The sequence below is a fragment of the Thamnophis elegans genome, chromosome 1, assembly GCF_009769535.1.
Source record: "Thamnophis elegans isolate rThaEle1 chromosome 1, rThaEle1.pri, whole genome shotgun sequence".
Classification (NCBI taxonomy): Eukaryota; Metazoa; Chordata; class Lepidosauria; order Squamata; family Colubridae; genus Thamnophis; species Thamnophis elegans.
This window is the reverse complement of record NC_045541.1, coordinates 27,640,392-27,664,409: the sequence shown is the minus strand read 5'-3', so window position 1 is coordinate 27,664,409 and position 24,018 is coordinate 27,640,392. Positions and strand designations below refer to the sequence as shown.

The following is a 24,018-nucleotide window of genomic DNA, read 5'->3' as shown; positions in this document are numbered from 1 at the left end:
GGCCCATTTCCGAATTGTACCATCCTAAAGTTTCCTTAAAAACAAAAAAAAATATTTTATTTTTTATTGAAAAGGTTAAAATACAAAACCCAAAAGAAAAAAAATTAAACAGAGAAAAAACTAAACAGAAATGTTGAAAAAAATATGAATTTAAAAAAGGAGGAAAACACATATTATCCTGCCCCCCTAGTTTATTGTTGTTAGTTGCAAAGTCATATCCGACCCATCGCGACCCCATGAACAACATTCCTCCAGGCCTTCCTGTCCTCTACCATCCTCTGGAGTCCATTTAAGCTCATGCCTATTGCTTCGGTGACTCCATCCAGCTACCGCATTCTCTGTCGTCCCCTTCTTCTTTTGCCCTCAATCTTTCCCAGCATTAGGCTCTTCTCCAGTGAGTCCTTTCTTCTCATTAGGTGGCCAAACTATTTGAGTTTCATCTTCAGGATCTGGCCTTCTAAAGAGCAGTCAGATTGATCTCTTCTAGGACTGACAGGTTTGATCTCCTTGCAGTCCAAGGGACTTGCAGGAGTCTTCTCCAGCACCGTAATTCAAAGGCCTCAATTCTTTGGCGCTCAACCCTTCTTATGGTCCAACTTTCACAGCCATACATTGCTGTTGCAACAACAATAGCTTCCTTTCCCTCTTTCAAAGCAGGTCCAAAATTTATAAAGCTTCCTATATCCCTCTGCCAACCAATATTTGTCCACCTGCATCCCACATCAGAAGTGTCTAACTTTTCTAAAGACTACACTTTATCATTCAAATAAGTACGCCCCTCAGACAGGGTCTGCAACTTGGGAGTCCTCCTGGACCCACAGCTGACTTTTGAACACCATTTGTCAGCTGTGACCAGGGGGGCATTTGCCCAGGTTCGCCTGGTGCACCAGTTGCATCCCTACCTGAACCGGGAGGCTCTCACAACAGTCACTCGTGCCCTTGTGACCTCTAGGCTGGATTACTGCAACGTGCTCTACATGGGGCTGCCCTTGAAGAGTATTCGGCGAGTATTCGGCGACTTCAGCTTGTCCAGAATGCAGCCGCGCGAGTGATCGTGGGTGCGCCTCGGTTCACCCACGTAACACCTATCCTCCGCAAGCTGCACTGGCTGCCTGCTGATCTCTGAGTACGCTTCAAGGTGCTAGTCGTCACCTACAAAACCCTTCATGGTATTGGATCTGGGTACTTGAGAGACCGCCTACTGCCAATTACCTCCACTAGACCAATTAGATTCCACAGACTAGGCCTCCTCCGAATTCCATCAGCCGGCCAGTGTCGACTGGCGACTACCCAGAGGAGGGCCTTCTCTGTGGCTGCTCCGACCCTCTGGAACGAACTCCCCGTGGAGATTCATACCCTCACCACTCTCCAGGCCTTCCGCATAGCCCTTAAAACCTGGCTGTTCCGACAGGCCTGGGGCTAAAGACTCGCTGCCCCACTTCGAATGGTATGATTGTTGTGCTTTTAACTATGTATGGTTTTTATGTTTTTATACTTTTTGTAACTCTGCTTGTATTCGCCTCCTTTCTTGAGTTGTGAGCCGCCCTGAGTCCCCTTAGGGAAAAGGGCGGCATACAAATAAATTAAAATGAAATGAAATGAAATGAAATAACAGGTCAAGAAGTCTGCAAAAAAGTTACAGGCAGCGTTAAGACAAAAATTCCTCTGATTGATTGGAACAGAGTTATAGAAAATGAAATGAAAGTGCCCTTCCTAATAGTTGGAAAACTTTATTTGTTCAATCATTGATTTTGTCACATTTTTCTCCTGCCTCAATAAGATTCTAATCCTTGCTAGAACCTTTATTTCAAATAATTATCACAACCATATGTAACTCTTTTCTCTGAGCTTCATCAGTGGGTGATATTGACCCGACAACAACCTGAAAGAAACATACCCTCAATCCTCTATCCTGGGTAGATGCATTGCAAAAACAAATGAGGAACATTAATATCCTTGAGGATAATATCCATATTACAGCATCAAATGTATTTGAGCCTTGGTGGCAGGGTGGTTATAATACAGTATTGCAGGCTAACTCTGCCCACAGCCAGGAGTTCAATCCTGACCCACTCAAAATTAACTCAGCCTTCCATCCTTCTGAGGTCAATAAAATGAGGACCCAGATTGTTGGGGAGGGCAATATGCTGAATCTGGAAAATGCCTAGAGGGGACACCATGAATAATATTATTATTTAATAATTATTTAATAATAATAATAATAATAATAATAATAATAATAATAAATGAAATGAAGCTTTGTGCTTTTCAGTTTTATTAAAGCTGGAATGCTTTCAAAAATTAACATCATTCATACATTAAGGACAGAAAGTGGGAGGCAACTGAGCAAGCCACCTACTGTGTGGATGCTAAAAAAAAAAGGTGTGGTGAGATTGTAAATACATCTCTTTGTGCGTAGGCCGGGAATTCAGTTTCTTGGATGGAATATCAGATACTGAAAATTGTTGCACCTTAGTAGCGGAAAGAATTTGCATTCTTGTGCAAAGAATTTTTCATTCTTGTGCAAATCTGAGCACTGTATTGTCTCACTGGTTCATCAGTTTACAAAATAAGTTATTATTTTAACTTTCCGCTCCTTTATTCCCAATATTTCCTGCTGGGAAGAATCATTGCCACTCACTCATTCCTCTCCCCCCCTCCCGCACTACCCACAAACACACAATAGCACACCCCAGGCAGGTACAGACAATTCCAAATGCTTTGTGCCAGAACAACATAACCGGCCATCCTAGTGTAGGCTTGAAATATTGTGAAATGTTAAACCTTCTAAGTGACTCAGTCCCTGTGCTGTGTTTCAGCATGATCAGGCATACCAAGTGCTGAAAGGGTATTCTAAAAATGGAGATAATCACTGCAAGCAACTCTTATCTATCCTTCAACAGAGGTATGTATGAACAGCCTGGAAGAATGCAACGACTTCTGCAACTGAATTTGTTTTTGTTTTCAAAATTGGGAAGGAAGAGAGAGTTGGTGCCACGTGGAGCAGGCTTTAAAAATGAGACTCTGCATTGTTTGCAAAGAGTGTTTAATTTACTCACTCACCCAGTGGTTACAAGGACAGCTAATGCTTTGGAGGGAAAAGACAAGTTTCAGAATAATATTGTATACCTGGATTTTATTTCTTTTCTGTGAGGTTTGGCCTGACAATAGTGTGCTCTCATATACTGTTACCCAGGGTGGGCTTCAAAAATTTTAGCAACGGGTTCGCTGCCTGGCTGCAGGGTGGGCGTGGCCATGGTGGGCATGGCCTAGTCAGTCTCTTGCACCACAGCTGGTGGGTGGGTGTTTTCACCCTCCCTGGACTCTGGAGGCTTTTCTCAAGCCTCTCCGAGACTGAAAATGTCCTCCCCCGGGGTCCTGAGGCTGTGTACTTACTTGGCATCCCAAACAGGCTGTGTGGGGACTCCTGGGAGGGCAGAGGCAAGGTGGGAGGGGCAGGGCAGGGTGGGTGGGGCCAGCCATGGGTGGGATTTGCGGGTTCTCCGAACTGGGCAGATTCTTAGCTATAGGTACTCCCGAACCCATACAAACCCTCAGCAGCCCACCCCTGCTGTTACCCAAACATTCATATAGCCACATCTTTTATAGGGAAAGTATTGAAGATTTTTATTTCTATTTGTGATTGGTTACAAGACTGTCAATTTGTTTAAGAACTTGGCGTGTTTGGATAGTAAAAACTAACCACAACTGAATTTGCAGAAATAGCAATCCAGGATGATTAATTTAAAAGAGAAATTAAATCTCTTGACCTAGAGAAAATGCCAAAGGGAGAGAAGGCAAAGAGAATGCTAAAGTCATTTCCATAGGTAGATTATAAGGAGCCAAGGAAGTTCAAATCAACCCGACTTGCATTATAAACTGGAATCAGCTGGGTGCTTCCATTTCACTGGTCTTAGGCAGTGATGGCAAACCTTTTAGAAACTGAGTGCCCAAACTGTGTGCGTCTGCATGAAAGGTGTGTCCATGAATGGACATGTGGGCGTATGCATGCATGGATGTGCATGGATGTGCACATGTGCAGCAGATGGGCATCCGAACACCGGCAGTGCAGCAAGAGGTAAGATCTTTTTCTTTCACGAGCTTCTGTGCAGGGAAGCAGAAGCTCATGAAAGAAACGCCACAGAGATTTGACCTGGAGTGATGGCGTGCGTGCCAGCAGAGAGGGCTCTGCGTGCCACCTCTGGCACCCATGCCATCACGGTCTTAGGCAAAAGACATCTGAGCCAACAAGGCACAAATCCCCTTTAGAGACCTATGAATGTTACATCAACTGAATTTCAAGAGATGGTGGAGCAAATTCCAGCCAATGGGGAAACCCACAAGCTCTGCAGAACATTGTTAATACAAGTGAAATCAATCATCTATTTAGCATCTATCTTATCTATTTTGAAATGATCAAGGTGACAAAAAATAAATAAATAAGTTCTGTTAAATGAAAAAGGAGTGAAATACTGGATCAATGTGTCTTGTGGATGATTATGAGGAACGGGTAACTCCCATGGAAGAGAATTGTTTATAAGTTACCCCATTTCCAAACTCAACAGCATTTTAAAGATCTTAAACAGGAGACCTTTGAATTCAGTTCAGATATTAATTGAAAGCCAATACTGTGATAGCTCTTGTAACAAGGGGAAAATATGTTCTGGGTGACAGCTGCTCTAATTCCCCCATTGCTGTATTTATTTTGATCACCTCTAGTGTTATTTGATGCGCTCCACATGTCACTCTGCTGCAGGTTAGTTACTTGACACATTTTATATATTATTTATTTGTTAAATTTACATGCTTCCCATCTCATTGTTGCAGCAACTCTGGGCAGCTTATAGAATTATAAAAAAGTTTTTAAAAATATAATACAAAATAATTATGGAAAATTAAATAAAGACTAAAATCCAACAGGACATTCATTCATTCATTCATTCATTTATTAAATTTATAGGCCGCCCAATCCCGGAGGACTCCGGGCGGCTTACAATGAAAGAAGAAAAAAAGAAAAGCAAAATAAATAAAAAATAGTTTAAAATTCACAACACATATACGTTCTAATCGGGGCTGGACCTTAACAATAAGGTCAACAGCCCCAGGCCTGCCGGAACAGCCATGTTTTAACGGCTTTCCTGAAAGCCATTAGAGTGGGTAAGGTCCGGACCTCTGAGGGTAGCTGATTCCACAGGGTCGGAGCAGCCACATAGAAGGCTCTCCTCCGGGGGCCCGCCAGCCAACACTGTCCGGCTGACAGTATCCGAAGGAGGCCCACCCTGTGGGATCTTATCGGCCGTTGGGAGGTGTATGGCAGTAGGCGGTCTCGCAACATTTGGGAGGGCCACATTTTTCCAGTCTTGATTGGCATGGGAACTATTGAATCAGATCCTCAGCTTGGTTCATCCTACATGATTTTGTTCTGGAGATGGGAATTATGTAAGAATAGCCACACCCTCATCTGAATAACATCTTACAGCATGGGAAACTCTGTCTATAATTTTTATGCTTTACTGATTTCAATATGGAATAATTTTAAACCGTTCCATTTAATTTAAAATGGATGACATTCAATTGAAATCTACCTTCCTTCCTATCAGTTGTATCCCTTGGTTAGGAAACATTTTTGTAGCAGTTGTGGTTTATTTTTCTATTCCATAACAAAAGTTCCATAAGCTTGACTCAGATGTACTTATCCACCGAAGAGAGAGATGGACGACTTTTAGCTGCAGCTTATTTCATCCTGAAAACCTAATTCATTTTCTTGTCAAATATTTTGAGCACCATGGTTTTTATTAGCTTTACCTTTCAAAAAGCAATTGCCACTCCACTGAAGATTTGTCTTGCATCTTAAACCTTAGGACTTCCTTTGTATGAGATGTCTTTATGAAAGTGATGCTTTTATAAATAGAATGAAACATTTTACTATCTGTGCAGTTAAAGGGAGGGGGAAATGAAGTTGAACAAAAATCACTGCTCTTCCTTTCATGGATGCTGGAGCATCAGAAGGTTTTTCCCTCTCTCTTCATAATACTGAGAAAATAAAATGCACAACTTTTTAGGAGCTGAAACTATTCTTAACAGTCTGATTCTGAATCAAGCAAGTATTTGGCTCAGTAACTAGTTGGATTCGCACATTGCAGTGTGTCACGGTTGGTTTTAATCATGGTTTATTGAATAAAGTAAGGGATGCGGTGGCTCGGTGGCTAAGACACTGAGTTTGTCGATCAGAAAGATAGGCAAATCAGCAATTCGAATCCCTAGTGCTGCATAATGGAGTGAGCTCCTGTTACTTGTGCCAGCTTTTGTAGTTTGAAAGCATGTAAAAATGCAAGTAGAAAAAATAGGGACCACTTTTGATGAGAAGGTAACAGTGTTCCATGTGCCTTCGGTGTTCAGTCATGCCGGCCACATGACCACGGAGATGTCTTTGGACAGCACTGGCGCTTCGGCTTTGAAACAGAGATGAGCATTATCTCCTAGAGTCAGGAATGACTACTACATATGTGCGAGGGGAACCTTTACCTTTATTGAATAAAGTACAATATCTATGTTCATACCTAACACAGTAAGCCATACATGTATACAAAAGAGCTGTGTTCACACAAAACCCGTGTTCAAAAATTAATCCAGATATACAATTTATTGGAGTAAGGTCAGACATAGCTGCTCTACCAGTTCATCCAGAAACATTTCAATTCTAGATTGCATCATAGAACACGGGGATCTCCCCAACCCCAAGTATTTATTTGATGCCATTTTGATTTCAACTGAGGATTGTTTCAAAGCTGCCATTTAAATTAATTTCAAAATTCTTAATCTCAGTGAATTGAGCAGTCATCTTAGCCTTTGAAACAAAAGATAACAAGATCTGCGAACTTTGCCTGCCTGCAAAGCTTGCGACTCCCGAGTTGTATGTGGCTTTCCTGAAGTGTGTGTTAAGGGTTTTTTTTCCCCCCCCCCACTTGCCTGTGATAGTGTAGATACTCATGAACCCAGCATTACTCCAATCTCAGAGCAGTTCAACAGAGGCTGCTTTAGATATTCAGTTGTAACTTATAAGGACCCATATTGTTGGGGGCAATTTGCTGACTTTGTAAAACAGCTTAGAGAGGGCCGCAAACAGGAGTGGGCTGCTGGGGGTTCAGGAGAACCTCTAGCTAAGATTCTGTGAAGTTCAGAGAACCCCCACTCCTGGCTGGCCCTGCCCACTCTGCCCCTCCCCTCCCAGAAGTCTCCACACGACCCGTTTGGGATGCAGGTAAGTGCAGGGCATGCGTGGAGGCTCGGGGAGGCTCAGGGAGGCTGAAAAACAGGCTTACTGGAAGTTCAGGAAGGCCGGAAATGGGTCCATTTCCTGCCTCCAGAAGGCCTCCGGAGTCTGGGAAGGCCATTTTCACCCTCCTGGAGGCTCGAGGAAAGCCTCTGGAGCCCAGGGAGGGCAAAAATGCAGTGGTGCAGGAGGTTGACTAAGCCACACCCACCATGGCCATGCCAACCCAGCAACCGGGCAGAGAACCCATTGCTAAAATTTTTGAAGCCCATCCCTGTCTGTAACGTACTGTGAAGCGGTATATAAGTCTAAGTGCTATTGCTATTATCAAATCAAGAATAAACAAGAGAAACTGCTCAACTTATGTACATCTGTGTCAGAATCAGTATACAGATCTGTGATCAGTGCCTTCCAAGGATCCAGTTATATCACCTCTGGCTGTAATAACTGTTTTAACTGCCTTCCCGTTATTTGTCGTATACGTTTTCTTACAGTCCTCTCCTGCTCCACCCTCATTCAAGGAGCATGTTTGATAAATTACGTTCCAGTCGAAGCCAGTAAGAGTGGCTGAGAGACGGAAACCAATTTTCTCATGTAAATTACATGAGTGCTGAGGGCAAACAGGGCATAACTGATTCATGACAGTGCAAATGAGAATTCTTAGGAGAGCAGTGCCGACTTTAATATGAGCTGCTGAGTGACATGAATTATAGAGCAGCAGGGAAGGATGAAATTTCCAGAATGACAGATAGTTTCTGTCGAGTACAAGGGAGCGGCATGTATTGGAAGAGGAAGGGGTTTTTGAAAACCGTTTGTTTTGAGAAAAGTTCAAATCCACCCTCCTTCCCCTAAAGAGGTGTCGGCAAAAGAAAAAGTACTCTTTGAAACAAAGTACAAAATCCCATTAACATCCTTCCAAGCACAACTAAATAATTATTTATCCATCGGTGATGCATTCATGCTGTCTGGAAATTTTAAAAAAAATATTTATTGAATTAGAATGTAAACCATTTGGTAGTTCTTAAAAACTTAGCAACAATCGAACCACTTCTAAATGACCTATTGCAACTGCTTAAATATTTTGCTTCATTGTTGTTGTTTTGGAGGGATGTGTGTGTGTGTGTGTGTGTTTGTGTGTGTGCATGCACAAGAGCCGAGGTGGTGCAGTGGTTAGGGTGCAGTACTGCAGGCCACTTCAGCTGACTGTTATCTGCAGTTCAGCGGTTCAAATCTCACCGGCTCAAGGTTGACTCAGCCTTCCATCCTTCCGAGGTGGGTGAAATGAGGACCCAGACTGTGGGGGCGATATGCTGACTCTGTAAACCGCTTAGAGAGGGCTGAAAGCCCTATGAAGTGGTATATAAGTCTAACTGCTATTGCTATTGCTATTGCTATAGGGATAAAACCAGTACTGGGTACAGCACAGTGGTGGGATGCTGCCAGTTTAACAACCGGTTTGGTGAGAGAGTGCTTTGCACGTACATGCATGCTTTGATTGTCAGATTGTCGGAGCTACCGGTTCACCCAAACCACTCCAAACCGGCTGAATACCACCTCTGGTATAGTTAAATAAACTGTCCCCACACCACCCTGCTTCCAGCAGTTGCAGAGCAGATGAATTGGTGGTTATAGGTAAAGCATAATTTCTTTCTGTGTTCAGTTTCTTTCTATTTTATTGTGTTTTTTAAAAAAAATCAAATTCTTTCCTTTCAATATTTTTTAAAGGCATGAATGAATTCTAGTTGAGAAATCCTTTAGGAAAGGGAAGTGTCCATTCTAATGTAGTGCCCATGATTGAAAATGTCAGCAATGGCAAGGAAGGACATTTGCCAACCTACACTGATGAGCCATAATCCTTGATTCCTAGATGTCACTTGAGGAGAGGGAGGGAGGGAGGGAGAGAGAGAAAAAGAGAGAGAGAGATTGCAAGCATAGCCTCCAATTTTTTTTTCCTTCTGCCCATAGAAACATTCCTGTGGGTGCCCCTGATTCAGACTCTCAGAAGTTATGCATTTTAATATTATCTTTGGACTGGTGGATTTGTCCATTTTGTTTTCACATATTTAACTTCCTCCAAGTCTGACTTTTGTGAGATTTATTAGACTGTTTAGTGGAAGAATCTGGCTTGCACAGGCTCTAGCACAGTTTGGGCCAAGGCTAAAACTACTGTATTATTTTAACTCCTGCTGTATAGATTCCTGTCTCTCCATTTCTCCTTCTCTCCACCCCCACCCCCACCCACATAGACAATGCTCATTTTTTCCCCTCCCTTGCTGAAGTTTCCAAAGTTTTAACTTCTAAGAGGAATGAGTGCCCGTTGATTCTTTCCTCTACAGAACTAGTTTGGAGATTACATATGGTAAAGGACTGGAGAAATTGGCAAACAAGCTTACCAAAATGCTGACTAAAATAAAAGTGAAGTAAGTATTAACTCTACTTTTACACTCTTTTCCTCCGCCCCGGTCCAGGATTTTCTTCAAGGGTAAAGATATGTTACCTTTGATGGTTGTTGGCGTTCCAAGATTACAAGTCTTCTTCTCTTCTGGGTGTGACAAAAGGAAGTCTGTCTTCCTGGACATGCTGTAGTTACGTTATCCGACCAAATGGTATGAACTCAAGAGCTCTGATGATTAGAAAGCATTGCTGTGCTTGAGACCAGCTTTTCTTGATTTTTTTCCCCATTTGAGAACCGCAACAATTGCATCCTAATAAGGAGATTGCGAGGAACCACAGGGATGTCGTAGGCTCCCAAATGTTTTCCGGCTATTTTTTATATTGATGTGCACCACTGACTATTATAGTACTTTTGTGGATTGATAATAGTCCCCAATCACAAATGGGAATCATTCTTCTCATTTTAGAATAGAATAGAATTAGAATAGAATTAGAATTAGAATTAGAATTAGAATTAGTATTAGTATTACTATTACTATTACTATTACTATTACTATTACTATTAGAATAGAATAGAATAGAATAGAATAGAATAGAATAGAATAGAATAGAATTCTTCATTGGCCAAATGTGATTGGACACAAGGAATTCGCGCTGCTCCCCATTTCTACAATGTCAAACCGAAAATGGAATATTTTTAATATCGGCCCAGTTGATTCCTTTTTCTCTGCAAATGATCCTGAAGCTCTGTATAGGTAGTCCTCAACTTACGACCACAAATTTTCCATTGTCAAGTGAGACATTTGTGAAGTGAGTTTTGCCTCATTTTATGACCTGTCTTGCCACAGTTGTTAAGTGAATCATTGCAATTGATAAGTTAGTAATCCTGTTGTTAAGTGAATTTGACTTCCCCATTGACTGTCAGACGGTCACAAAAGGTGATCACAGGGCCTTGGGACATAGCTACTGTCATAAATATGAAGCAGTTGCCAATCATCTGAATTTTGATCGTATGATGCTGCAAAGGTCATAACTGAAAAACAGCCATGTCAATTTTTTCAGTGCTGTTGTAGCTTTGAATCATCATTAAACAAACTGTCAAGAGTGAAACATTGGCAGCTACATGCCTCTTCATTTCAACTTAGCAATAGCAATAGCAGTTAGACTTATATACCGCTTCATAGGGCTTTCAGCCCTCTCTAAGCGGTTTACAGAGTCAGCATATCGCCCCCACAGTCTGGGTCCTCATTTCACCCACCTCGGAAGGATGGAAGGCTGAGTCAACCTTGAGCCGGTGAGATTTCAATCGCTGAACTGCAGATAACAGTCAGCTGAAGTGGCCTGCAGTACTGCACCCTAACCATTGCGCCACCTCGGCTCATCGTCTTTGGTGCATATGCTCTCAGTGTACAAGAAAGGAAAGATACATTCTTCTTATTCGAATCATAAGGTACTTAATGATAGTCATAGGGTACAAATAAGCAATCAAATCATACTAGGAAACAATCAATCTAAATCATAAGGATACAGGCAACAAAGTTACAGTCATGCAGTCATACGTGGGAGGAGATGGGTGATAGGAACAATGAGAGGACTAATAGTAATAGTAATGCAGACTTAGTAAATAGTTTGACAGTGTAGAGGGACTTATTTGTTTAGCACAGTGATAGTGTTAGGGGAAAAAACTGTCCTTGTGTCTAGTTGTTCTGGTGTGCAGTGCCCTATAGCATAGTTTTGAGGGTAAAAGTTGAAACAATTTATGTCCAGGATGTGCGAGGTCTATAGATATTTTCACAGCCCTCTTTTTGACTCGTGCAGTATACAGGTCCTCAATGGAAGGCAGGTTGGTAACAATTTTTTTTCCTGCAGTTCTGATTATCCTCTGAAGTCTGTTTCTGTCTTTGTGGGTTGCAGAACCAAACTAGACAGTTATAGAGGTGCAGATGACAGATTTTCATCCGTACCCTATATCAGATAGGGGCAATCTGTTAGAAACAATTGTATTTAGACATTGTTGAGGGCTATGCAAGAAAAGGCTTGGTGCAAAGTTCATGTCAATTGGAACCAGGGTCTTCTCCTTTGCAGGGAGAGGTTCACAGGAAACTTGGGAAGCTTCTCCGTATTTTTTTTTTAAAGTCCCTAAGTTAAAGCCATTAGAGAGCTTTCCTTGGAGTTTGTCTCTGTTTTCCATCCCAAAATAGGGAAATTACGCCACTATTATTCAATGGTAGTGATCAAATTGAAAACAATACAAGGGGGTTCATGGCAGGGGTGGGTTCCGGCAGGCACTACTGCTGGTTTGCTCATGTGTATGCTTGATGCGTACTGCGTGTGCATGCACAGTGCAATTTAAATTATTCTGTGCATGCGCAGAACTGCAAAACAAGATGGTGCCACTGCCTAGGGAACCGATTCAGGGGCGTGGCAGGCCTGGGTCACTGCCGGTTTCAGCAACCCAGGCTGCCAAACCGAACCGGTAGGAGCCCACCATTGATTCATGGTCCATATCTTACTTTGGGATCTCAGAATGTCCTTCTGCTCTATGAGCATAATAGAATTGAAACAAACTGGTGTGTGTGTGTGTGTGTGTGTGTGCGAAGCACATTAACTACACATCACTCAGGCATCACTTTGCCACACAGAACTATTTTCAAATATAGCCAGCTTGTTTCCAGGGTTCATTTCTACTAAGCAAATGCACATCTGTAATTCATCTTATAAAGCCACTGTTACGAAATTAGCCTGGGTCTTGGATTTCAAAAACAGATCATATGAAAATGTAAACCCAAACTTAGTTAAAAATGTCATATTTCCTGGGTTCTTAGGAATTATAACTCGCTTATTCAGAAGCTGAAATAAAAACCGATGTCTCTTTTTTCCCCCGTGGTCTTTCCTTTAGCTACATTCATAGTACTTCGCTTTGTGTTTCGGAGGAGCTGAAATCTGAATCAGATCTGCACAGGTAAGCACAACTTCCTTCATTATTCAAAGTCTGCCGAGGCCTGGAAGGCCTTTAAAACTTCTACAATAAACATTTCAGTGTTATTGTCTCCTCCCTTGGAGGTGATTGCATGGCTGATATTTACAATCATTTCTCTGCTGTGGATGTCTGGCAAATGATATTGTGTTCCGGGAAGGCAAGTTTTCATAACATAGGTGTATATATTTTATGTCCTGCGTCTAGAAAGCTTGGCAAAACCATTCAGACAGAGGTGATAAACCCAATGAATCGTATCCTGCAGGACCATGAGAAGAAGAAAAAAATAGTGAGTAGTGTTGTGATAATGTACTGCAACATTTTGCTTTTTGTATTTGTGCCTACCATGACACTGACTAGAATCCAAGCCTACACCCCAAATTGTCATCAAAACATATCTTGATGGAAAACAACCAGCACCCATCCTTCATTTGAATCTCATCCATTCCCCAGGTCTGAACCAGGGGTGGCATTCACTTACCTTCCCTACCGATACATAAATGTGAGCATGTGTGCATGCGCTCAGCCTTCGTGTATGCGCTTTTGGATAAAAAAGGGCCTAAATGGGATGCCATAGTGCTGTTGTGAGTGGGCAGGGCCACTCGTGATTTCCACTCCCAGTTCGGGTGAACTGGTCCAAATCAATAAAATACCATCTCTGGTCTGAACATGTTACAAATACAGGTGAAACTCGAAAAATTATAATATCGTGCAAAAGTTCATTTATTTCAATAATGCAACTTAAAAGGTGAAACTAATATATGAGATAGACTCATTACATGCAAAGCAAGATAGTTCAAGCCGTGATTTGTCATAATTGTGATGATTATGGAGTACAGCTCATAAAAACCCCAAATCCACCATCTCAGAAAATTAGAATATTGCATGCAATCAATAGAACAAAGATTGTACATAGAACAAAATCGGACCTCTGAAAAGTATAAGCATATGTACTCAATACTTGGTTTGGGCCCCTTTTGCAGCAATTACTGCCTCAATGTGGCGTGGCATGGAAGCTATCAGCCTGTGGCACTGCTAAGGTGCTATGGAAGACAAGGATGCTTCAATAGCAGCCTTCAGTTCTTCTGCATTGTTCAGTCTCATGTCTCTCATCTTTCTCTTGGCAATGCTTCACAGATTCTCTAAGGGGTTCAGGTCAGGCGAGTTTGCTGGCCAATCAAGAAAAGTGATCCCACAGTCATTGAACCAGGTTTTGGTGCTTTTGGCAGTGTGGGCAGCTGGAAAATGAAGTCAGCATCCCCCTAAAGCTCATCTGTGGAAGGAAGCATGAAGTGCTCCAAAATCTCCTGGTAGACGGCTGCGTTGACCCTTGTCTTAATGAAGCATAGTGGTCCAAAGTCCTGTTGCTCAGTGGTCCAAAGTCCTATTTTCTGATGAGAGCAACTTTTGCCAAAAGCACCAAAAACTGGTTCAATGACTATGGGATTACTGTGCTTGATTGGCCTCTCCATTCCTCCTCCATACTCTGGGTCTTTGGTTTCCATGCAAAAGTTGCTCTCATCAGAAAAGAGGACTTTGGACCACTGAGCAACAGGACTTTGGACCACTGTGCTTCATTAAGATCCTTGTTTTATTGATTGCATGTAATATTCTAATTTTCTGAGATGGTGGATTTGGGGTTTTCCTGAGCTGTACGCCATAATCATAATCATAATTATGACAAATCACAGCTTGAACTATCTTGCTTTGCATGTAATGAGTCTTATCTCATATTAGTTTCACCTTTTAAGTTGCATTACTGAAATAAATGAACTTTTGCATGATATTCTAATTTTTCGAGTTTCACCTGTATAGCAGTATGGGCAAAATTGACTTTGGACAACACTAGCTAACAGATCATTCCTAGAGACACAGACAAAGAGGAACAATACAAGAAGAAGAAGCAGTGGAAAAAGGGAAGTCACTCCTGACTGCAAGCTGTAAAGGCAAGAGTCTCTTTCAAATCAGGCTTTATTGCCTAGATTTGAAATGGTTGTCCCTGAAAACCATCCTAAGAAAACCGTATCACCCTATCTCATAACCAACCTAGATGGGTAATGATCAGGGGTGGGCTTCAAAAATTGCAGCAACAGGTTCGCTGCCCTGTTGCTGGCTGGGCATGGCCATGGTGGGCATGGCCATGGCAGGGAGAGGCATTTTTCACCCTCCCGAGGCTCTGGAGGCGTTCCTCGAGCCTCTGGGAGGTCGAAAACTGCTTCCCCCGCCCTCTGGAGGCCAGAAACAGGCCCTTTCCAGACTTCCGGTAGGCCCATTTTTCGCCCTCTCAGAGCCTCTGCGTGGGCCCTGCACTTATCTGGCATAATGGACAGGCCGCGTGGAGACCCCTGGGATGGGTGGAGTAGGGTAGGAGGGGCGGGGTGGGCGTGGCCAGCCAGGATTGGCATTTGGAGGTTAGGGCAGAATCCTAGCTAGATGATCTCCTGAACCTGTGCAAACTCCCAGCAGCCCACCCCTGGTAATGATCACAGGTGTCCTGCTTTTCTTGTATCCTGTTTACAGTGGAACTGATTCCTCCTTCAAATCCTGAATGTAAAATATGTAGGTGCAAAGAAGGTTACATCTGGTTTTTGGGGATGGGCTTCTAATTTTAGTGAGGGCCTTGGCATTTACTGGGCGAAAACAATGTGACTATGCCATGGCAATGATCTATTCCATACTGTGCATCTTGTGGGCAAAACATCTACCACATGCTTTCTACCGCTTAGGGTTCTAAGTTGTCAATCAACAATTTGTGATCTGGGAAAACAAGATGAATTCCACTTTTCAAAGATCTCTTAGGTAGAAAGTCTTTCTAATCTAAAGATATACTGGTACCCATTCTGCCCTTTGTAATCCGTTTGATCTAAGATACTGTAAAATGAACACTTTGTGAAACCTGGAACATGAAAAACCTTCCACTTGGTGATAAGCGTAATGATAACAATTCTATCATTTTCAACCTGATCTCCCATTACGCTTATCATCAAGTGGAGGGTTTAGGATGGTGTGTACAATAGTATATATCGGTCAGTGCAATTCATTTTTTCTCTCATCCCCCACCCTTCACTATAAAGCTTTTGCCAACATACTTCTTTAGCAAATCTTGGGGTCCATGTAGAGGGGTGGGGGAGGTTAAAAAATTCAAGGTAGCCCATCCCTTCCTTATATGGTAGATACATATCCCTGGCAAGTCCTCAACTGAAAGAAATGCAAACTGTTATTCTCTTGGATTATTATTTTTTGTTTTATATGATCTATTCTATTGTAAAAAAATAAGCTTTTTTAAAAAAAAAATAAGTTTTAGAATTTACCAACATAATTAAATATATTATGTTACATTCTCTCAAAAGGTGCTTTTTTAAGTGGCAACTGGACTTTCTGGTTTTTCTTTGAAGATGTTTCACTTCTCACCCAAGAAACTTCTTCAGCATGGTCATCCTGAACACAGATGACTACAAGGCAGAGGCGGTATTCAGCAGGTTCTGACCAAGTCTGACAAACTGGTAGTGGAAATTTTGAGTAGTTTGGAGAACCGGCAAATACCACTTCTGGCTGGCCCCGCCCCCATCAGTTCACTGCTTCCCAAGTCCCAGCTGATTGGCTGTGTCTTCTTTTGTTGCCCTGCACAGGAGAACGGAGCTGGAAAGCAGGTTAGTGGGTTGGGAAGGGAATGGAAATTTTGTAGTAAACTTCCCCAGGAATGTGGAGGGAATGGAAATTTTGCAGTGTCCTTCCCCTGCCATGCTCACCAAGCCACACCCACAGACCCAGTAGTAAAGAAATTTGAATCCCACCATTGCTACAAGACCAAAGTAAACAATCTTCTGAAGGACACTGCTACATATGAAACTCTGAAGAGAGACCCCACCAGCAGTTACAAGAAACCAGAAAGTCCAGTTGCCTCTTGAAAAATCACTTTTGATACAACCATGACTTGGATGACTGAGAATCTCCATAGACAAAACGAAAACCTAACAAACAGTTATTTCCCCCCATGATTGTGGTGTTTCTCTCCACAAGGTAGATAATACAGTTGAAAAGGCCGCCGAAGCAGTTACCAGCAACTGGCGTCAACAGTTAAAGGCAAGTTTTAATTTTTTATTCCTACAAATTAACTACATGGAAGTAATCCATCCATTGCAAACTGCTGCAATGGTTCCATTTACCTAAACGGGATTCAAAAATTCTTTCTGAGAATTGAATGTCTCTAATGACTACAAAAAAGAAAAGATATTGGCTGACTGGGTTCTAATTTGCAGGAAGGAAAAAAGGTGATTCTAAAATAAGCGACTTAAAATTTTTTGAGGCTTAAAAGTTAGTAATCTGGACAGTGGTGGGATTCAAAATATTTTAAATACTGGTTCTGTGGGTGTGGCTTGATGGGTATTGCATGCTTTGTGGGCGTGGCATGATGGGTATTGCATGCTTTGTGGGCCTGGCTTAGTGGGCCTGGCTTGGTGGGCGTGGCAGGGGAAGGATACTGCAAAAGTTCCATTCCCTCCCCACCCCACTAACCTGCTTCCCAACTCCGTTCTCCTGTTCAGGGCAACAAAAGAAGATCGGCTGGGAGGCAGAGGGGGTGGGGCCAGCCTGTTTGCCAGTTCTCCGAGTTACTCAAAATTTCCACTACCGGTTCTCCAGAACCTGTCAGAACTGGCAGAATACCACCTCGGAATCTGGAGGATACAACTTTTTTCAAATTTTAAAAAATTTCTTTAAAAATTGCACATTTTCTTCCACTCTATATTACATGAACCAGTATGCAACAATGAAATATTTACTATTCTCAGGGCAGTGACTGATAGATCTCATCTAAATGTCATCAGCACAAGCCAGAGATGCCGTGTGTGTGTGTGTGTGTGTGTGTGTGTGTGTGTGTGTGTGTGTGTGTCTGAAAAAGTCATGAAGCCAATGATCATTAAAAAGAGTAGAGCTTCGGTCCCACAGTTGTACTTACCCTCTTGACTTTTGATATCTCAATACTCATAGTTTGGATTGTATGCAACTTCCAAGAGATGGAATAACAAAGCATCTACTGTAAAAGGTTGCTTACCATGGCTCATATTGACTCTGATTATGAATTCTGTTGATATTGGTACATTTGCGGAATAGGCCAAAAAGAAGTTAAAAGAGCTGACCAAGGATCATGAAGCACTTTTCCGTGATACAGAAAGCTCCCACCCATTGGCTTCCCCAAAGAGCAAAAAAAAGGTATGTCTTCAGACAGGTGTATGCCCAAATAGAAACACTATATATATATAAGGTGGAGTAGGTAGACAGGTAACTTGACTCAGGTTGTTCAATTCCCAGAGGAACACACTGCTTGCTATTTACCTTCTAGGGAAGTATCTTGTCAGCACTTTCATAGCCCATAATAGTACATTTCTCCTGACACCTTTTCTTCTACATTACTTGGTAAATCTTAATGATTACAGAGATGTTGCTTTTCCTCTCCTTCCTTGCCTGTGTCCCTGGGATGGGACTGAAAAATGTTAGCAATGGGTTCTCTCCCGTTTTCACTCTCCCCAGGCCCCAGAGCCTTTCTTCGAGCCTCCAGGAGGGTGAAAAGAGCATCTGTCAGGCTCTGGAGGCCCTCCCGAGACCAGAAACAGGCCCATTTTAGGACTTCCAGTACTTCCGGTAGGCCCATTTTTTGCCCTCTCTAGGCTCCGGAGGCTTCCCCAAGCCTCTAGGAGGGTGAGAATGGCATTCTCCTGGGCTCTGGAGACCAGAAACAGGCCAATTTCCAGACTTCCAGGAGGCCCATTTTTCGACCTCCCAGACCCTCTGTGCGGACCCTGCACTTACTTGGCATGATGAATAGGCCGTGTGGAGACTCCTGGGAAGGGCGGGGAGGGGTAGGCAGGACCAACCGGTCTTTTCAGCAAACGTTTCAGCGAACCGGAAGCAAAATTAACATCTGGTTTGCCCAAACCGATGCGAACCGGCTGAATCCCATCCCTGATGTGTCCAGATAAAATAACATTTCCACCTATTAACCTGCTTTGAAAACAATGCCCCTTCTGGGTGAAATCAATTACGCTTTGGGGGGGAGGAATCTTGCACTTATGTTTTCATTTTAGTTGCTCAGAAACCTAGAAAAATCTGCTATCAAACTGGCAAAGGAAGATGAAGACTATTACAAGAAGAACTTAACTGCCTGTGAAACACGTGTGAAATGGGAGCAGACATTAGAAAATGGGCACCAGGTAAGTCATCAGAGGTTTCTTTCTAGCCTTGTTTTAGTCTGTCTCTACTGAGCTTGTCTTCAGCTGGAAACAAGTCATATTCTTTTCCTTTTCCAATTATATTCTAGTTCGATTTGCAATTCTGTGAGGCACCTCCTGATTTACAGCTGTGCGTTCAAGATAAAACATCTAAGGCCCCCAAAAGTATAACTTTAAGCCCTGTTTTGTTGAAGATATGAAACAAAATGGTTTCTGTTCTCAGCATCTCAAGCATCCCACACTTGTCACTCTATTGATGGAAAGTTATTTATTTGTAACAAATAAATCCCCAACCTAAATGGTCCAATAATTTAGCTGTGCTGATGGAGACCTCGTACACATTTTTGTCACCATTCCAGAATAACAAACTGTATGTGAGAGCAGGCATCTTTAGATGAAGCCATTTCATTTCATTTTTAAAATATCCTGCATGGTCCCATGACAAAAAAAAGTCTTCCCAGGATCACAACTCTAAAAAAAAAAACTTAGAGCAAGCTATTTGCAAAAGAACCACCTACAACTTCCTAATTATGGAAGGATAATCACTTTTTCTTTCCCAGCATTAGTCGGATGTGAAAATGTAGGTAACAGCAGGCAAGAAGGTATTAGTAGGTAAAGGTTCCCCTTGCACACATGTGTTAGTTATTCCCGACTCTAGGAGGCAGTACTCATCTCAAAGTTTCAAATCCAAAAAGCCAGCGCTGTCCAAAGACGTCTCCGTGGTCATGTGGCCGGCATGACTAAATGCCGAAGGTGCACAGAACGCTGTTACCTTCCCACCAAAGGTGGTTCCTATTTTTCTACTTGCATTTTTACATGCTTTCAAACTGCTAGGTGGGCAGAAGCTGGGACAAGTAACGGGAGCTCACCGCTTTACGCAGCACTAGGGATTCGAACCGCTGAACTGCCGACCTTTCTGATCGACAAGTTCAGCGTTTTTGCCACTGAGCCACCGCGTCCCTTTAATTCTTTGGAGCAGGGATGTCAAATTTGCAACAACACGTTGTCATCACATGATGTATCGCAACTCCCCCCCTTTGCTAAACCAGGGGTGGGCGTGGCCAGTGTGCGATGCATCTGGCCCACGGGCCGCAGGTCGGACACCCCTGCTTGGGAGGAAGGATAAGAAATTTCTTTTTTCATCCTCAGTTACCACAGATTCAGCTTCTTTTCCTATCTATGTCAGATTTTCATCATCATTACCTTCAATTTTTGGAGGACAGAATAAAGGGCACACATGCACATAAAGAGAGACCTCTTCGTATGCCAACAGAGGTTTGCTGGCTTGTAGTTTACTTTTAGGACAATTGTTACCTATATTTGGTAAAATAAAATGTGAGTATTTGAATTTCATAGATAATGTATTATTTTCTTTAGTTTCTGGCAAGAGGACCACATGATAAAAGCATATTGATTTGCAGCAACATAAATGTTCTCAAGATACGCTTCATTTCTGTAGCTCATGCTGTTCCCAAGATTTATTCCCTGAGAACAGGATGAACAGTGAAATATGGCTTGGACTGACTTCTGCTTTTGTGCATACATATTAGCTTTAAAAATAAAAATAAATGTTTAATATGTTATTTGTATGCTTTCCCATTCTCCTGCCCCCAAATAGAGAAAATCAGAGGTGATATTCAGCAGGTTCTGACCAGTTCTGGAAAACTGGTAGCGGAAATTTTGAGTAGTTCGGAGAACCGGTAAAAACCACCTCTGATTGGCCCTCCCCCATTTATTCTTTGCCTCGCGAGTTCCAGCTAATTGGTTGGAAATGGGGATTTTGCGGTAACCTTCCCTTGGAGTGGGGAGGGAATGGGGATTTTACATTATCCTTCCCCTGCCACTCCCACCAAGCCATACCCACCAAGCCATGCCACGCCCACAAAGCCACGCCCACGGCAGTAAAAAAATTTGAATCCCACCACTGGTTAAAATTAACATGTTCACATTAAAACATCCTGTAAGGAACAATTAAAGAAGATGAATATGTTTAGCTTAAGAAAAGATGACCTCAGAAAGATGCAGCAGCGTTCAGATACCTGAATAATTATCATGCAGGCAAAGGGGTAGATTTATCTTCTGTTTACCCCAGAGCACAGAGCCAGAAGCAGTGAGCTAAAACTACAAAGAAGTAGACTCAAAGAAGATGTGAAGGAAAACTTTCAGACAGACTGCCACTTGAAACAACGAGCTTTCCCTTATTGGAAGTCTTCAGACAGGCTGAAGGGTTGTCTGTCAGATATGGTCCAGTGACTCCTGGATTGATCTCCAAGGTCCTTCCCAGCTCCGTGATTCTATACTGACCATGACTGACAACATTATCCTTTTGCCTGCAAGTCTTGCTAAGATGCTAAAATAAATAGCTCCATAGTTAGTGTGTAGTCTTGTCAGACTCTCGCTTGACTAAAAGGGCTTCTGGACTCTTTCTTTCTTTCTTTCTTTCTTTCTTTCTTTCTTTCTTTCTTTCTTTCTTTCTTTCTTTCTCTCTCTCTCTTTCCTTCCTTCCTTCCTTCTTTCTTTCTTTCTTTCTTTTTTCCTTAGTATATATATCATTAAGTCCAACTTAGTTAAAATCAGATTAATGACCATCCAGATCAGAATCTTAAAAAATAATTTAAATATTGAGATTTGTTAAAAGTGCTTTTTTAAAAAAAAATCAACAAATTGGCCATAAATCTTCTCTTTCTTCTTCTTCTTGGAGCAGTTTAATTAAATGCTGTTGAGCATCACCACCTCCACTGAGAGCTTCTGTGTCTTTAATTACATCCTTAGATCTTATCCAACTCCTTCAGTACTCTTTAGCTAAAAGGAACACACCTACGTAACAGTCAGAAAGATCCACGATCCAAACCCCAGCTTATTTTTTGATTGAGCTCAAGCTGCTTCCCAGTGATTGTTTGGATCCATTGCTTTCAGGTCTTAACAATATGCAAGCAAATGGCATTCTCTAGCTATTGTTAGCGCGAATGGATGGCTTCGGTGACCCAGAAAAACATTGTTGAAGTAATCTTAGAATCAACTCTTAAGGCTCCATAGGGAAATAAAGCTGCTTCTAATAAATTTACAGAGAGAGAGAGAGAGAGGGAGAGAGAGGGAGGGAGGGAGGGAGGGAGGGAGGGAGAATTTCAATTGCACTCTTTTTTCATCTAGTTTTCTGAACTATATATCATTATTAACTTGGGTGCACCACATTATATAAGCAGATAGATCATGTTTGATTGCTATTTTGCATTTTTTGTGCTGATTAGAAGGAAATGAGATTTGATTTTGCATTTGCATTACTCAGGGAAGTTTTATGAAATAAATTCTGAACCAGAATGAACCTCTCTAACCGATACTTCTAGCAGGACTGGAATTGATGGGTGGGGATTCTAGGGAATGCGTAACTACAATCTTCGGCCAAGCTGTTGCTAGAACTAGTTGCTCAGGAAGTTTTACTCTATTCCTACCATCAATTTTACTAAGCTTCACTTAAGAAGGGCAAACATTTTCTTTCCAACAACAAATAATATAGATGCATCATGATGCTTGGATGGGCATGTTTTAAAGGCCCATCTTTCTTTGTTTGAATTTTCAACAGTGAGAGACAGCCAGAACGAAAGATCAAGTCCCAAATATACATCATGCTTTAATAACAAAAATGCAATGTTTTTTTGTAAAAATATCTTCCTGCATATATGTCTGACAATTCATAATTACTAGGGTTCAAAGCGCTCCTAATCAATAATCATATTGTGTCAACCCCTGAAATGGTGAGCCTCTAGTGGGCCATCTCAGGATTGCCATTCCGGGGGGAGGAGAAGGCTTGGCAGGGACATTAGACATACGGCGTGGGAGGCAGATGTAGGGAGAGAAAATAAAATTGACACTGACAATTTTGGTGGCCAAAAATGAAAAAAGACCTAGAGGACCATGTCCGGAGTTGTACGATCTGTATAACCATGTTCAGCCAGGGAAACCCCCGGGCCTCTTGAAACCCATGGTGAGTCCCACTCAACCATGGGAAGAAATAGACATGGAATTAATCATACAGCTCCCAGAGAGTAATGGAAATACCATTATATGGACAATTATTGACTTGTTCTCAAAACAAAACCACTTTGTGGTCTCCCATTGGCCCGTAAACTGGTGAAGATATTTCTTACCCATATCTACCGCCTCTATGGCATTCCACAAAGATCGTCTCAGACCGGGGAGTGCAATTCACAGCCAAATTCCGGAGCCCTGACATATTGTACATTAAGAATTTATGTGTCTGACTGATTGAGCAAAGGCTCAATACATGTCCACAGGATAATGTTGCAAGATCGAATCTGGGTTGGTTATCATGATCAGCATTTACTCTTCCTTGGAAGAATAAACCTCTGGTTCCAGTGACCGAGCCAGATTTGATCTTGAGTTATTGAGTTTTATCCCATTTTTCTTTTTGGTCATCCCAAGGCACTTACTATATGTATCTAACACTCTCACCTGCTACTTTCAAACGCTCTAAGATAATCTGTATGTATGAAGATCCATTCAACTCTGTAGGATTCACTTTAGATACAAACCCTAATGGCTAATGGCTGAGTAAGATTGAAGTAACTGCTCTGACTATCGTGTTTAACTTGTTCCCTTTCCCTCAGAGCATTCTTGACCTTGAGAAAGACAAACTCCTGCTTCTCTGCAATACATTACATCGTTACAGTCAGCTTCTTTCTCATTTTGGACAAAGCCTCATCGCGGTATGTTAATTCCACATTCTTTTGCTCTGAATTAAATATTACTGGGAAGTGTTCCCCCGTCTAACCTCATCTGTCATTCATTCTAGTGCCATGCAAAGGTTCATAGTGTTGTCGCTGAAGCAGAAGCCGACAAGGACGTGCAGATGTTAGTGAATGAAATGTCAGTAACCGCCGCAGAGACCAAATTTGAACTCTTGTTAACGGATTACTATGTAAGTGGGCTGCCTAAATCTCCCATCCTCCACCCTGGAAGGAAGCGTTTAAAGCTTTTCCCGACTGAGATGGTGGAAACTGAAACAGAGTACTTCTGAAAAATATCAGGATGGATTAACCCACTGGTGGAGAAGACCCCGGTTGTGATTGCACAAGACAAAATCACAAGCTAGCCAATTGTGGTTTTAGTAGGTGGGAATCTTACCAAAT

The 24,018-nt window shown here is 42.1% G+C and overlaps 1 protein-coding gene across 1 annotated transcript in view; it reads left to right on the top strand.

Moving 5' to 3' along the window:
- NOSTRIN (nitric oxide synthase trafficking) overlaps positions 1 to 24,018 on the top strand; it is a 43,204-nt gene that overhangs the window by 1,571 nt on the left and 17,615 nt on the right. Inside the window, exons 2-10 of the mRNA XM_032238650.1 lie at positions 2,820 to 2,905; positions 9,610 to 9,693; positions 12,567 to 12,629; positions 12,852 to 12,933; positions 16,665 to 16,727; positions 17,757 to 17,855; positions 18,728 to 18,853; positions 23,497 to 23,595; positions 23,682 to 23,807. Of these exons, the coding sequence (XP_032094541.1) occupies positions 2,820 to 2,905; positions 9,610 to 9,693; positions 12,567 to 12,629; positions 12,852 to 12,933; positions 16,665 to 16,727; positions 17,757 to 17,855; positions 18,728 to 18,853; positions 23,497 to 23,595; positions 23,682 to 23,807 (828 nt within the window). The remainder of the gene's footprint in view (positions 1 to 2,819; positions 2,906 to 9,609; positions 9,694 to 12,566; positions 12,630 to 12,851; positions 12,934 to 16,664; positions 16,728 to 17,756; positions 17,856 to 18,727; positions 18,854 to 23,496; positions 23,596 to 23,681; positions 23,808 to 24,018) is intronic.